We start from the raw sequence: 13,947 nt of genomic DNA on the forward strand, positions 1-13,947 counted from the left end.
AAAAGAAAAATAGCACGTATAACGCTCTTTTATAAAGCCATCCATGAAAGAGTTGCTATACCTAGGCTATTCCAACGCACGTTATAAAACCAAGAAGAACTTCGAGACTCCATCAACCGAACACTAAAAGATATGTACAAATCAGGCCAAACAAAGATATCTACAAATACAGCTTTTTCCTTAGGACCAATAGAGACTGGAATAAACTACCAGATGAACTATTAGAGATTGAGAAATAGATGTAGAGCAGTAAGGAATTCAAGACCAAACTCACCAAGCTCCTCTGTAGTGGCTAAGCAACACAAACAATAGATAATAGTAGAAAATGTTTTTAACCTGCACCTATATATAAATTTTTAGCACAATTTTGGAACTATTGGTTGTAAATATAGAAAGTTTATTGTCATGTTGGAAGACGTCAAAAGTTTTAAACTTTACTTGAGTGATGGGTCGAAGTACCCTTTTCGAGTGACGACATAGCGTAGATGTAGATGTAGATGTAGATATAAAGTTTACTGGCCACTGAGTATACTCCATATTAGGGTACTGACGGCTTATAAAAATATATTATCTACACATGCATATATTCAGATGAAAGGGACATAACATAACTCTAACTTTTCATTTAATAGTGAAGCAAGGGAAAACAAATCCAAAACACAAAATTAGATGTAACTAGAGGCTCTAAAGAGCCTGTGTCGCTCACCTTGGTCTATGTGAATATTGAACAAAGGAAGCAGATGGATTCATGACAAAATTGTGTTTTGGTGATGGTGATGTGTTTGTACATTTTACTTTACTGAACATTCTTGCTGCTTACAATTATCTCTATCTATAATGAACTTGGCACAGTAGTTTAAGTGGAAAATGTTAGTAAAAATTTACAAATTTTATGAAAATTGTTAAAAATTGACTATAAAGGAAAATAACTCCTTAGGGGGTCAATTGACCATTTCGGTCATGTTGAATTATTTGTAAATCTTACTTTGCTGAACATTATTGCTGTTTACAGTTTATCTCTATCTATAATAATATTCAAGATAATAAACAAAAACAGCAAAATTTCCTTAAAATTACCAATTCAGGGGCAGCAACCCAACAACGGGTTGTCTGATTCATGTAGAAAATGTCAGGGCAGATAGAACTTGACCTGATAAAACCATGTCAGATTTGTTCTAATTGCTTTGGTTTTTGAGTTATAAGCCAAAAACTGCATTTTACCCCTATTTTCTATTTTAAGCCATGGTGGCCATCTTGGTTAGTTGGCCGGGTCACTGGACACATTTTTTAAACTAGATACCCCAATGATGATTGTGGCTAAGTTTGATTTAATTTGGCCTAGTAGTTTCAGAGGAGAAGATTTTTGTAAAAGTTAAGGACGACAGACAACAGACGCCGGATGCTGGACGCCGGACGCAAAGTGATGGGAAAAGCTCACTTGGCCCTTCGGGTCAGGTGAGCTAAAAATGTAACTGATTTACAGATATGTTTGAAAAACATACATTGGCACTCATGCCACATCTTCTTATAGCTATGTAATAACTGTGCCACTGGACGTTTAAGCAGTCACAAAGAGATTACTTAATTAGAGATTAAGATTAAGAGATGTAACTGGATGCTTCATACTTTGTATATGGATGCTTCATGTTACAAAGTTTCAGTCGGTCACATGTCAAATTGTCCGGCTTGACCTCATTTAAATGGTTCAGCGACTACTTGAAAAAAAAGTTTAAAATTTTTTGTAATGCTAAATTCTCTCTGATTATCAGTAAAAGGATAACTATATTTGGTATGTGTGTACCTTTCAAGGTCCTCATGCCCGTCAGACAGTTTTCTCATTTCATGAATCAGTGGTGGTCAAGTCCATATCTCAGATACTATAAGCAATAGGTCTAGTATATTCGGTGTAAGGAAGGACTGTAAGGTGTACATGTCCAACTGGCAGGTGTCATCTGACTTTGACCTCATTTTTATGGTTCAGTGGTCAAAGTTAAGTTTTTAAGTTTTGGTCTTTTTTCTAATAATATATGCAATAGGTCAACTATATTTGGTGTATGGAAATATTTTATGATCTATATGTCAGTCGCACAGGTTTTATTTGGCCTTGACCTTATTTTCATGGTTCAGTGTTAAGTTTTTGTGTTTTGGTCTGTTTTTCTTAAACTATAAGCAAAGGGTCAACTATATTGGTTTTATGAAAGAATTGTTAGCTGTACATGTCTGCCTGGCATGGTTCACCTGACCTTGACCTCATTTTCATGGTTCATTGGTCAATGTTTAGTTTTCTTGGTTAATGTAAAGTTTATGTGACAGTTGTAATAAAGCTTTATATTTAGGACTATCAACATAATATCAATGATAAGTAAAGAAGGCAAGACATTTCAGCGTGTGCACTCTAGTTAAGATTGTTTTGTACTTATAATTAAATCATACTGTGTGAGCCAATGATCTGTGTTGAAGGCCGTAACTTAACCTTCAATGGTTTACTTTTATGAATTTTTACTTGGATGGAGAGTTGTCTCATTGGCACTCATACCACATCTTCCTATATCTATGTAGATATTGTATTCATGTTTTTATTGTAGGTGTAGAAAGGTGAGATTATAATAATAAAAAAATGATTTGATTTGATCTGATACATTCCTCATTTCTGTTCATAATTTTACCCAAAATGATTTCCCATGGTATTAAGTGAAAAATCTACTTCACTGACAATATTCTACTTTCAAATATTTCAAAACTGTGATCTTGTATGAAAAAGTTTTAAAAAGGGACCAGTTTATAACTTGTTTTTATTTTAATATTGGCCACTGATTGTCAACACATATGATTTATTTATGGAATCATTTGGAAAATCTTGTTGATTTTTTACATCATACGACGACAACATATTGTGTCATGCATAGCTCAAATAAGAAGTTACTTGTGCGTTTTTTTAATCCACAAACAGTATACAGATGATCTCAGATATTTATAAGATGTAGGCAAGTCTGTTCCAAAAGTCAGACCAACATGCATTTAATTTGTTCACACATCGTTGTAAATATAATGGAATTTGATGCGACTGTCATACAAGTGAGAGGTTTAGCACTATAAAACCAGGTTCAATCCATCATATTCTACATTTGAAAATGTCTGTACCAAGTCAGGAATATGACAGTTGTTGTCCATTTGTTTGATGTGTTTTATCATTTGATTTTGCCATTTGATTAGGGACTTTCAGTTTTTAATTTTCCTCAGAGTTAAGTATTTTTTGTGATTTTACTTTTCATTTTATATATATAAGTCAGGTAAAACTATAAGTTACACTAAGTCTCTTTATATCGTTAAATCCTCTACATTCTCAAAAAATAAAAAAATCAGTGTTAACATGTTAAACATAATTATAACACTACAAAGATGATTTAACCAATATTTCATCCATTTTGTAGATTGACAGAACTGAAGTTGAAGATCATCAATGTTTTCAATGTGTTTAAAAAAAAAAAACCCACAAATTCGGAAAGAAAAAACCCAATTTTCACTGTTAGGTATCAAACTTCAACTATTTTCTATTATTGTGACTTTCTGACCGGAATAATGTTGATTCGCAAGAGGGAATTCACGGTTATCTCTTGATGGTATATAAAAAAAATATGTTATTTCTATTGTTATCTCTTATATGTAAACTTTCCCATTGGTAATGAAGATGTCGGTCCCTTGAAACGGACGTGAAGATGAGTTTGTTAACAGTGCTGATAAAGTATTTGTTTCTATCTATATCAGGCGATTGGCTGCTACTAGTATTCAATTTTGGTTGACTTGATGTGTTTTCATCAGTAAAAACAGATTCAAATCTATGGTTATGTGCTTCTGCTTTCCCTTTGCTTTCTTCTTTTTGAACGATTGGTGGTGCATTAGTCTCTTTTCTTTGATTTAATATATTGCCAAACAACAGGTGCTATTCTCTCACCCTCTTCCAACTACTTCCAATATTTTTGAAATAAAGTTTTGATGTGCTTCTTCTAATTCATTGTTTCATTGTAAGTACGTTTTCCCAGGTTGTAAACCCTTAGTGTAGAGCATCACATAAACCCCCCCCCCCCCCTTTATTCTTTTACTGAATAAAGAAAAATAGTATAAGAAATTACAGAAAACGATATGAAGACATCATCTTTTCTCTCAACCTTCTGAATACTTTTCCTCCTGATATTCCCTTACTTGACCGTTAAAATAATTTGTTAATTTCTCGATCTTCTCAGATTATTCGATGCATGACCATATGTTCTAAATATTTGTCCCTTTAGATCTTCAATTTGTAAGAATGCAATGCAATTTGGTTTGCTTTCTTCGGGTTCATCATTTAAAAGCTGATATAAAACTAAAAAACTTCTAAACCGTATAATTCATTTCAAGAAAAAAGTTTCCATTTTCTTCTCAATCTCTGTCTTTTTGTAACTAAATAAGTAATATTTTTGTCTCCCTTTTTTTTTTTTTTTTATCAATATGAGTTTCAAGAAATGTTGGTGAATCCAAATTAATAAAATGCTTAGCCGAGCGCAGCTGGATAAGACTGCAGAGGTCCAACCACGAACAATTGGGGCAAACATTTGACACAATATTCGCACTTGAGACAGGTCTGAAATCAATAAAATGTTTATTTTTATGCCTTTGTGCAATACACTATACTGTTTGGGAAATTGCCCCCCCCCCTCCAATAAAATATTTATTTTAACACCCTTTTTTTGGAAAAAAAAAATATTTGAAGAAATTTTCTAGTTAATTTTTGAAATCTTGAGAACAAATTGTCCCCAACACCCAATTTTTTTGAAAACTCTACATAACCCCCCTTTTTACCACAAAAAAATATTCTTTCCTTCAAGAAATGGTCATAATCTCAATTCAAATTTCCAATGGATTTACTTAAAATTCTTTCTTCAATACATTATTAAAAAAATTTGCTATCTCTTGTATTACAATGTATTCGTGTTTAATTTGTAGTTGCGATAGCCTAAATTAAGAATCTTAACAAGATTTTAATCACCACAAATAACATTGGTCATATCATAATAAGTTCAGAACTGTCCAAATTGACCTATATAATAACACTGCATGGATTTTTTCTTCACAAATGCAATACCTTAAAATATTGCTTGCTAAATTTTGGTTCAATACTTCAATAGTGCATGTATGGAGCAGTAGCACTTGAGATATACATGTATGGAGCAGTAGCACTTGAGACACACATGTATTGCCATAGATGGTCTGCAAACTCTCAAAATATATTGTAAGGCATTAATAAGATATGGTTAAGACCTTTAATGTTGCTGTACAACCATTCATTTTGTGTGTCTGGTATTAATGGTTACAAGTATCAATATTTTTAGTTTTTTATGGTTGATTTTTAGTAAGCATGTTATAATGAACTGTTTGTTTTTTTACTGACCAAGTTTGCAAATTCTGCCTACAGAAAATCCATCAATTTTGTGTGCCTATTTCTAATTATGTATCTTAGAACATGTTGGGTTATAAATTTTCTTGTGTCCATCTATTAGAGCTGAATGTTGATTTCAAGTCCTAAGTCCTCTCTTTAGAATTAATCAATAAGTGTATAGATATGTGGTGCATAAGAGCATGTCCATCCTTGAAGTCTGCATGGTGACACATAGCTGCAGTTCCTAGGTGACACACAGATGTCTATTTTTGGTAAACTCTCGTTCTCTGGTTCTGTTTCATTGCTTTTTACTCTGTACCTATTTCTACTTTAAGTGAGGTGTATCTTATAGATCATAACTTTTATATAATGTATTTTCTTACTACTATTTAGACTGTTTACTTAAAACTGCATAAATAAAATCTGAAAAAAGCACAAAAATACGGACCTCTAAGAACGCTATACCTTAATCTAAACTTAACAATTTGAAGGTCTCTCAACTTATTATTCAACTCAATCGCAGCTGTAGTGATTTCTGACTTCACCAAGAAAGTTGTTCCATACGAAAAATGAATGATATTTTAGACATTCAGAAAACAGAACAAAGGGCTTGGATTCTAGTTCATGAATTGAACATTATTTTTGTTTTTATATATTTTAATGGTTTTTACTTCTTATGCATATACAGGTAATGTAAAAAAAAGTCATGTACTAAATGAATATTTATAATATCTGCACAGACAATAACAAAAATGCAGTATAGAAACTATTATGATTGGGTATTTTCATCAAATCTGCATGAAGTATTGTGATGAAATGATGAGTAGCAGCACATTTTGACATTGAAAAAATGACAACTGGTCTGTAAAAGTACATGTATATGGATTTTCTGAATATTTGTTAATGAAGTTCATGCAGTTAAATGTTTTGTTCTGTATCAAACTTGCAACCCAGAAAATAACTTCATTTCTCTGAACATCAATCAACTACATTGTACTACCTCATGCAAATTTGACAACTGCTAGCTTAGGACTGTTTATTGTATGGGAAGAGGAAATGAAAAATGGTGGGTGTTGATATTTTTCAATCATACAAAAATAAATATATTTTTTTTTATAATTTCATATGGGATTCTAAAAAAAATATTCCTCCACTCACATAACTTTGTGGAACAGTCCTTCCAACCATTTTAAAGATATAAACTAAAAGCACAGCTTTAGTATGAATAAAATGAAATACATTATTTAGAAAACTAACAAGACACATCAACTAATAAATGCATTCTGAAGTAAAGTAAACAAGTTAATTGCAGATACATGTACATTCAATATAGAAAACAAAGTAATCAATACTTTTAATATTTTCCATTGTTTTGTAAAACTTCAAACATAAAAGACAAGATAGAAGTTGAAATTGGGCACTGCACATAATAAATAAATAATTCTATATATAGATTTTTACATAATATACTTGTGTGTAGATAAAACTGCATAAATTCATGTATCTAAAAATTTTCTCAGTTAAAATATATTTACAAAACTATATCTTCAGAAAGTGTATTAAATATTACATATCAAACAATTAGAAAGATATGATAGATAAAAGATAAAATAGAAACAGAAATTCAGTTCAAAGGTAGATAATAATATGATAATCAGACATTAGACATTTTTTGGTTGGAAAAGAGGGGGGTGGTAATTTCATTCAGCAGGTTCATTAGTAGGATCAAGGGAATTTTTCATAGTCTTACAATTGACCACTTTCGAGTTCATCCGTCACCGAAAAAAACTCGTCAATTATATGCGCCTTTATCACCGTCATTTGTGCGTTAAGGGGCGTTGTCACTTCCCTTCCAATGTTGAGCGAGTGGTTGGAAAACTATAATTCTATACTGTACGAATTATTCGGCAAATTGAATTCTCAAAATTGACAATCAACACTGCTGTCATTAGGGAATTGTCAGTAAGTACCTACAGAGCAACCATTATTTCTAGTTTATCCTGCACAAAGACGATCACTAAGACACTTGATGAACGTAAATAGTGCAGGGATACAGGCGACCCCCTCTATCTGGTTAATGACGTCATAAAGGCGTGCATAATTGACGAGTTTTTGCCGGTGACAGATGAACTCGAAAGTGGTCTATTGGCTTTTGTGTATAAAAAGTTTTTGTTTTAAGAATAACATACATATGAGCAGTTTTCTTTGTAAGGTGAAATATGCATAACACTACTTACATCAGTGGTACATTTTGATGTCATATTGATAGATGGTGTAAAGATAAAAATAGATTAATTGTTTGGTGGTTGCTTAATCTCCAACTGCATGAATCATATGCATGATTTTTAAAAATATAAAAATGATGGGAAAATTCTACACTGCATATTTGTTCTTATTTACAAATAATATATGGATATAAAAGTATACAATTTGTTATAAAAAATTAGTCTTTTATATCATAGAAAAACAAACTGCTGCTTATTTGAATTTGAACACATCATCTGGTATTGAGACATATGTTGTGTGATGTCTGATTGTATGGTTGTAATACTGGGTACCTCAAATATGGCAGTGATTTTGACTATATTTTAAGGTTTCTTCATGATTTTCTTTTCAAATTAATTCAGCAATATATATTATTTAAAACCCTCTCTATTAAAAAATTCTACTTATTTCCAAATCATGTAAATTTTACATCTAAACTGTAGTTGTTTTACATTCAATCAGTTTTCAAATTTAAAACTTAACTTCTTCACTGGGATCAAAATGTTAATAAATTTCGTCCATAAATGAAACACAATTAAAACCTTACAATAAAAAAAAAGAAAGAGAGACCTTACAAACACATATCTTAAACAAAATTAAACTTAATATAACAAACAAACTAGCAATATACACTGCTAGAACAAAACATAGGATAACAACAACATTCAGGAAAATAGCACTACTAAATTATAACATGTATAAGTTGTTATACATGTATACAATTATAGTATGACCAAAAAAAATGCAATTTCTGTATAAAGCCTTTTCATTGTTAAATTATATTTAAAATTCTTGTATACAAATTATTTACAACAAACCATTAACATTATCAATACCACCATAAAACTTAATCAGGCAATTTTAATTTCAAATAGATTATTATAGGTCTTACATGCACAGCAAGACTGTTCTTAAAATGCCAAAATTTATTTTTGAGTTATCTCCCATTAAAGCAAGTATTTCAAGATATTCAAATGTTATCGATATATTGAATGGGCAAAGCTTAAGGGTTACTGTAATGAAAATAATATAACTCTTCAATAATAACTGTAATCTTAAGCTTTACAAAGTAAACACATATATACAGGTATGAATATTTGAAAACATGGATGTCCTTTATGATATGTAGGAGTATGAAATATACAATGTATGTATGTAATTCAATATTGCTTTTCAATACAAATGAATGAACTAAAAACATCAATTATATAATGTTATTTGGTATTTGCATAGTGTAGCACTTATTAAAACATAATGCTCCTATAAGTAGTTAGTTAAGGTTCTTGTACCAAAACTATACATGTTTCAAATAGATCTATGCCATACATCTTTAAATGCAATAGTCAGAATATAAAAGTAATAACATCATGCATATAGAAATGCACTGCAGGATTCTGTATTTGTCAAAATGCACCTGAAATAAATATAGTTTAAAGTCTATAGCTACTGTGCCATTTAATTCTAACAAGTGAACAAAATACCAAAACTGGTTTGAATGAAGAAGACAACCTTAAGTTTCCTGAGAGTCTATCATGTCTATATAACACTTAGTCTATAATCCAAATTCTAATAAAATGGCCATTTAATTCATTACAATATATATACATATATACATTTGTACGAAGTAAAAATTTACACTGTTACAAATGTATTAATAAATTAGCTGCACCAATAGTTTGCTGATTCTAACAACTTCTAATGACTCTGTGATTTGGCTTGTATTTTCATCATCAGTTTACTGAAAAGAGAAATCATTCATGAATGACATTTACAACAAGCACCAATAATGATATCAGTTATATTTCTCCTATATTCAATGATTTCTGAATATGTATAACCACTGAGTCTGACTGGTTTTCAGAGAAAAAAAACTCTCTATCCATCTACATAAATTGAAACATCTGCAAGTTCATAAAGTTGATTGAATTCATATAAAGTCAAAAGTTTAACTTAGTTATACCAGTATTTTCTTTTTTATCCTTGAAGAGTGTTTAGACATTTACTTGCATGTGTGTACAATGTGTAATTAAATTTCTCAGATTTATTTTTAATGTTTTGAATTATCTCCCCTTACCCTTCTACACAGATTTTTCTGTAATTCTCCTGGTATTAAATGTTTAATTTGTTGTAAGCAGGTATTTATTTAACACTCTAAAAGTGAGGGCAATGTATATACTAACATTGTATGCATAAAAGTTGTTAAAACAATCATGTAACTCATATGAAGGCATATTATTTACTTACTTGCACAATATTTTAACATCCTTTAACTGATCATACAGATCCAGGTTTATTCTGTCTTGTTCTACCATCTGTCTTCTTAAATCTTCATCATCCTTCTTGGACTTCCTTAAACTTTCCTTCTGTTCCTCGATAATTGACTTCTGTTCTTCAAGTTTTGCATTCTGTTCTTCAATCAGCTGACTTTGTTCTGCTATAATCTGTTCTTTGGTCTGACCAACATGAACTTCCATATCAATTTTACTTTTCAGATTGTCTATTGTTTTGTCCTTTTGTTCACTAATTTCAATTATGGTTTTACATTTGTCATGGTTTTGCTCAATGAGATCATTAATTGTAGCACTTTGTTCATTAATTGTAGCACTTTGTTCGTCATTTCTCACATTCAGTTCTTCATTTCTCACATTCAGTTCTTCATTTTTCACATTCAGTTTTTCATTTTTCACATTCAGTTCTTCATTTTTCACATTCAGTCCTTCATTTTTCACATTTATTTCATTAATTGTAGCACTTTGTTCTTCATTTTTCACATTTATTTCATTAATTGTAGCACGTTGTTCTTCATTTTTCACATTTATTTCATTAATTGTAGCACTCTGTTCATTAATTGTATCACTTTGTGCCTTCACTTCATCTTTTTTCTCTTTAATCATCATCTTCTGTCTCTTAATTACCGACCCATACTCTCCCTTTGTATCCTCTAAATCCCTCAACTGACTACACTGATCACATATCTGTCTATCCTTCTGTGTTATTGTCCTCCTTAACTGGTACACATGTCTACCCTGTACTTCAGTTATGTCCCTTATTCGATTATTATCTTCTGACTTTTGTTCCACTTCGATTTCTAGCTGGTGAATATTGTCTCTCAAGAAATTATTATCTTGTTCTAGATCCTGAACTCGCCTCAACTGACCGTTGTAAATATGTGTGACCAGATCCATTTGAGAATGTAATAATTGCTGTTCATCTCTTTCATGATAAATTTCATCATCTTTCTTCTCTATAGTTCTCATCATTTCAGCTGTAATAAATTTTAAAAGTATGATTTCAAACTATAATATAAAAAAGAAGATGCGGTATGATTGCCAATGAGACAACTATCCACAAAAAAAACCAAAATGACACAAACATTAACAATTATAGGTCACCATACGGCCTTCAACAATGAGCAAAGCCCATACCGCATAGTCAGCTATAAAAGGCCCCAATAAGACAATGTAAAACAATTCAAGCGAGAAAACTAACAGCCTTATTTATGTAAAAAAAATGAACGAAAAACGTTAGTTTTCTCGCTTGAATTGTTTTACATTGTCTTATAGGGGCCTTTTATAGCTGACTATATGCGGTATGGGCTTTGCTCATTGTTGAAGGCCGTACGGTGACCTATAATTGTTAATGTTTGTGTCATTTTGGTCTTTTGTAGATAGTTGTCTCATTGGCAATCATACCACATCTTCTTTTTTATATTAACTCATCAGATAGACAAAAAATATATTATCTAAGACAGACATTTTTCATAAATCTTAAAATGGGGGATAACTCTATTTTCACATATAACACTTGTATACACATATACATTCATCAAATTGAGAAATTGGGAAAACTAAATGCAAATGCAATATAACTGTTGGATCTGATTAGTTTGTCTTTTATCCATCATCTTTAAACAATTCTGGCCTTTGAGTGGAATCTTAAAGCAAATGTCTATTACTTTAATATATAAATATTATTCATCTTGCTTATTCTTTAGTTTTCTATGATGTGTCATGTGTTCTAATGTTTGTCTGTTTGTCTTTTTTTTAATTTTTACCCATGGCGTTGTCAGTTTATTTTCGATTTATGAGTTTGACTGTCCCTCTGGTATCTTTTGTCCCCCTTTTATTGCTGTCGGTGTGAGCCAAAGCTCCATGTTGAAGACTTCTTTGACCTATAATGGTTCACTTTTACAAATTGTGACTTGGATGGATAGTTGTCTCACTAGCACTTATACCACATCTTCTTATATCTTTAACATGAAACCACCAATTGTACAAACCCACAAACTAGGAATATTGACATCTGCATGTAAAATTGATTTCTCAAATGTTTTGCAAAAAGCCCCAAATAATAACTAGTCAAAAGAAACTCTGCTTGACATATAAGGTATCATTTAATATATTTGATTTAAATTTTTTCAAACAGACTAAAATGCTTTCTTGTTTCAATATTATAAACAGTTTGAAAGATTTAAGAACTCTGTACATTACAATGAAATCAATGCATTTTCAAAATAAGAATAAACATTACAGCATAGTAAAATGATTTGAACTTTCAACCAACTATATCATTTAACATTACGGTATATCTAAAGATTATTAACAACAAAGTTTCCTTTTTTATAACAAGAAGATAATTCATGACTATGAAATGTTTGATTTCAATGTACTATCAGAGTTTGGTTGAACAATCCAAACATTTACTATACCTAATGACTGAGTCCTTCTTTTAGTTTTATTACCTCTCCAGTTATTGATAAAGATTCTGTACTGTGAGCAGCTTGGTAGTTCTCCTGAAAGCAGAAGAAAATATGAAAAACTTATATCTTTAATTTGTTAAGAAATATAGGTATTCTAATTTTTCATCTCTTTTTTCTTCTTTGCACTAATATTGCCAACTTTTCTTTCCAAAAAAAAAAGAAAAAAGAGGAGAACTGAAATTGAAATCACAGGACAATACCCACTCCACATACTACTAATATATAAGCTAAGCTGGAAATAAATCAACCTTATGCAAGTGCACATATACATCTACATGTATAAATCTCTGATTGATTTTGGAATATTCAAATACGAAATAAAAGATGAATTTTTGTATAATTTGTAGGGTTTTTATAACAACCCAATGTTCAAGTAGTTGCAAACTTTCCTTAGAGATTTGTTCAAACCCAAAAAGGTTTAACAGATGACTAAATGATGTGTTACTTTGTTTGCATAAGGTTTGATTGTTATCCAACCAAGCTCATATGAAAAAAAAGTTTAATTATCTCCCTTTAAACATGATAGACTTTATGATTAAAATCTGTTATTTTCATCCTTGGTAGTTCTTCACAACCATCACAGTATCATCAATATCAGTTAAGCTATTTTCTAAGGGCTCTTCCAGAAAAAAATGTATGGGGGGGGGGGTTGGAAGGCAGTTTTTGTCAGCACCCGCCACCCAGGCAATTATAATTGACAATTATAGTGCATTATAGTGTGAAAAGTTGCTCTGATACCCATCACCCATGTATTATTAATACAATGTGCCTTAAACCCCCCCCCCCCCCCTTACATCTTTTTCTGGAATAGCCCTAATGACAAATAGTCAGACAGACTGACAGATTGAAGTAATTGAATTCAATTATCTCCCCTTTAACATGTTGAAATGGTAGGATTAAATTTCTAAATACACATCCTCGGGTAGTGTTCTACAAATATTGGTCTAGCTGTTTTGAAGAAATTCCAATTGTGCTTACATGGCACATGAACAGATGGGCCTGACATGTGGATATACATGAACCATCAGCCCTTCCGCCTCTATTGAGGTGAAATTAGGTAACCAACAAACCAAAGACACATACCTTACAATTAAAGGTCACAAATTAATGTAAGCTTAAATTTTAAAACTGGTACTCAAACTGTTGATAGTTTCAATCTGAACAAATAGATACCATACAGGTCAATTCAGAAGTAAGGCTTTTCATACAAATTTGGACAAAACAGTGATCTCATATTTTTAACACTGAGATGAACTTTTTGCAAACAATTGCTTATGATTCCAAAATAAAACAATGGGTAATCCAAATTAAAGTCACTCTTGTTGGTGATTATAATTGCTAACTCTATCAAACTAAAAATTATTTTTGAGCTGCAGACCAAATATAGAATCATGTTCTTCCATGGTGAAGTTTTTAAGTTATGCTTTCACCTATGGTACATGTATGTAAAACTATGACAGGGAAATCAATTTAAAGCACTGGGTTTTTAGTTTGCACCCAATGAAACACT

The 13,947-nt window shown here is 31.2% G+C and overlaps 1 protein-coding gene across 1 annotated transcript; it reads right to left on the reverse strand.

Annotated features, from left to right (window-relative positions):
• Nucleotides 1-9,373: 9,373 nt before the first annotated feature.
• Nucleotides 9,374-13,840, reverse strand: LOC134719337 (FYVE and coiled-coil domain-containing protein 1-like). The gene is made up of 4 exons (XM_063582378.1): nucleotides 13,816-13,840; nucleotides 12,387-12,470; nucleotides 9,923-10,943; nucleotides 9,374-9,416 (listed from the first exon to the last, which is right to left on the reverse strand). The coding sequence occupies exons 1-4, from the start codon at nucleotides 13,838-13,840 to the stop codon at nucleotides 9,374-9,376; spliced, it is 1,173 nt and encodes a 390-aa protein (XP_063438448.1).
• Between the last annotated feature and the right edge of the window lie 107 nt (nucleotides 13,841-13,947).

This window comes from Mytilus trossulus, chromosome 1 (assembly GCF_036588685.1).
Source record: "Mytilus trossulus isolate FHL-02 chromosome 1, PNRI_Mtr1.1.1.hap1, whole genome shotgun sequence".
NCBI classification, from domain to species: Eukaryota; Metazoa; Mollusca; class Bivalvia; order Mytilida; family Mytilidae; genus Mytilus; species Mytilus trossulus.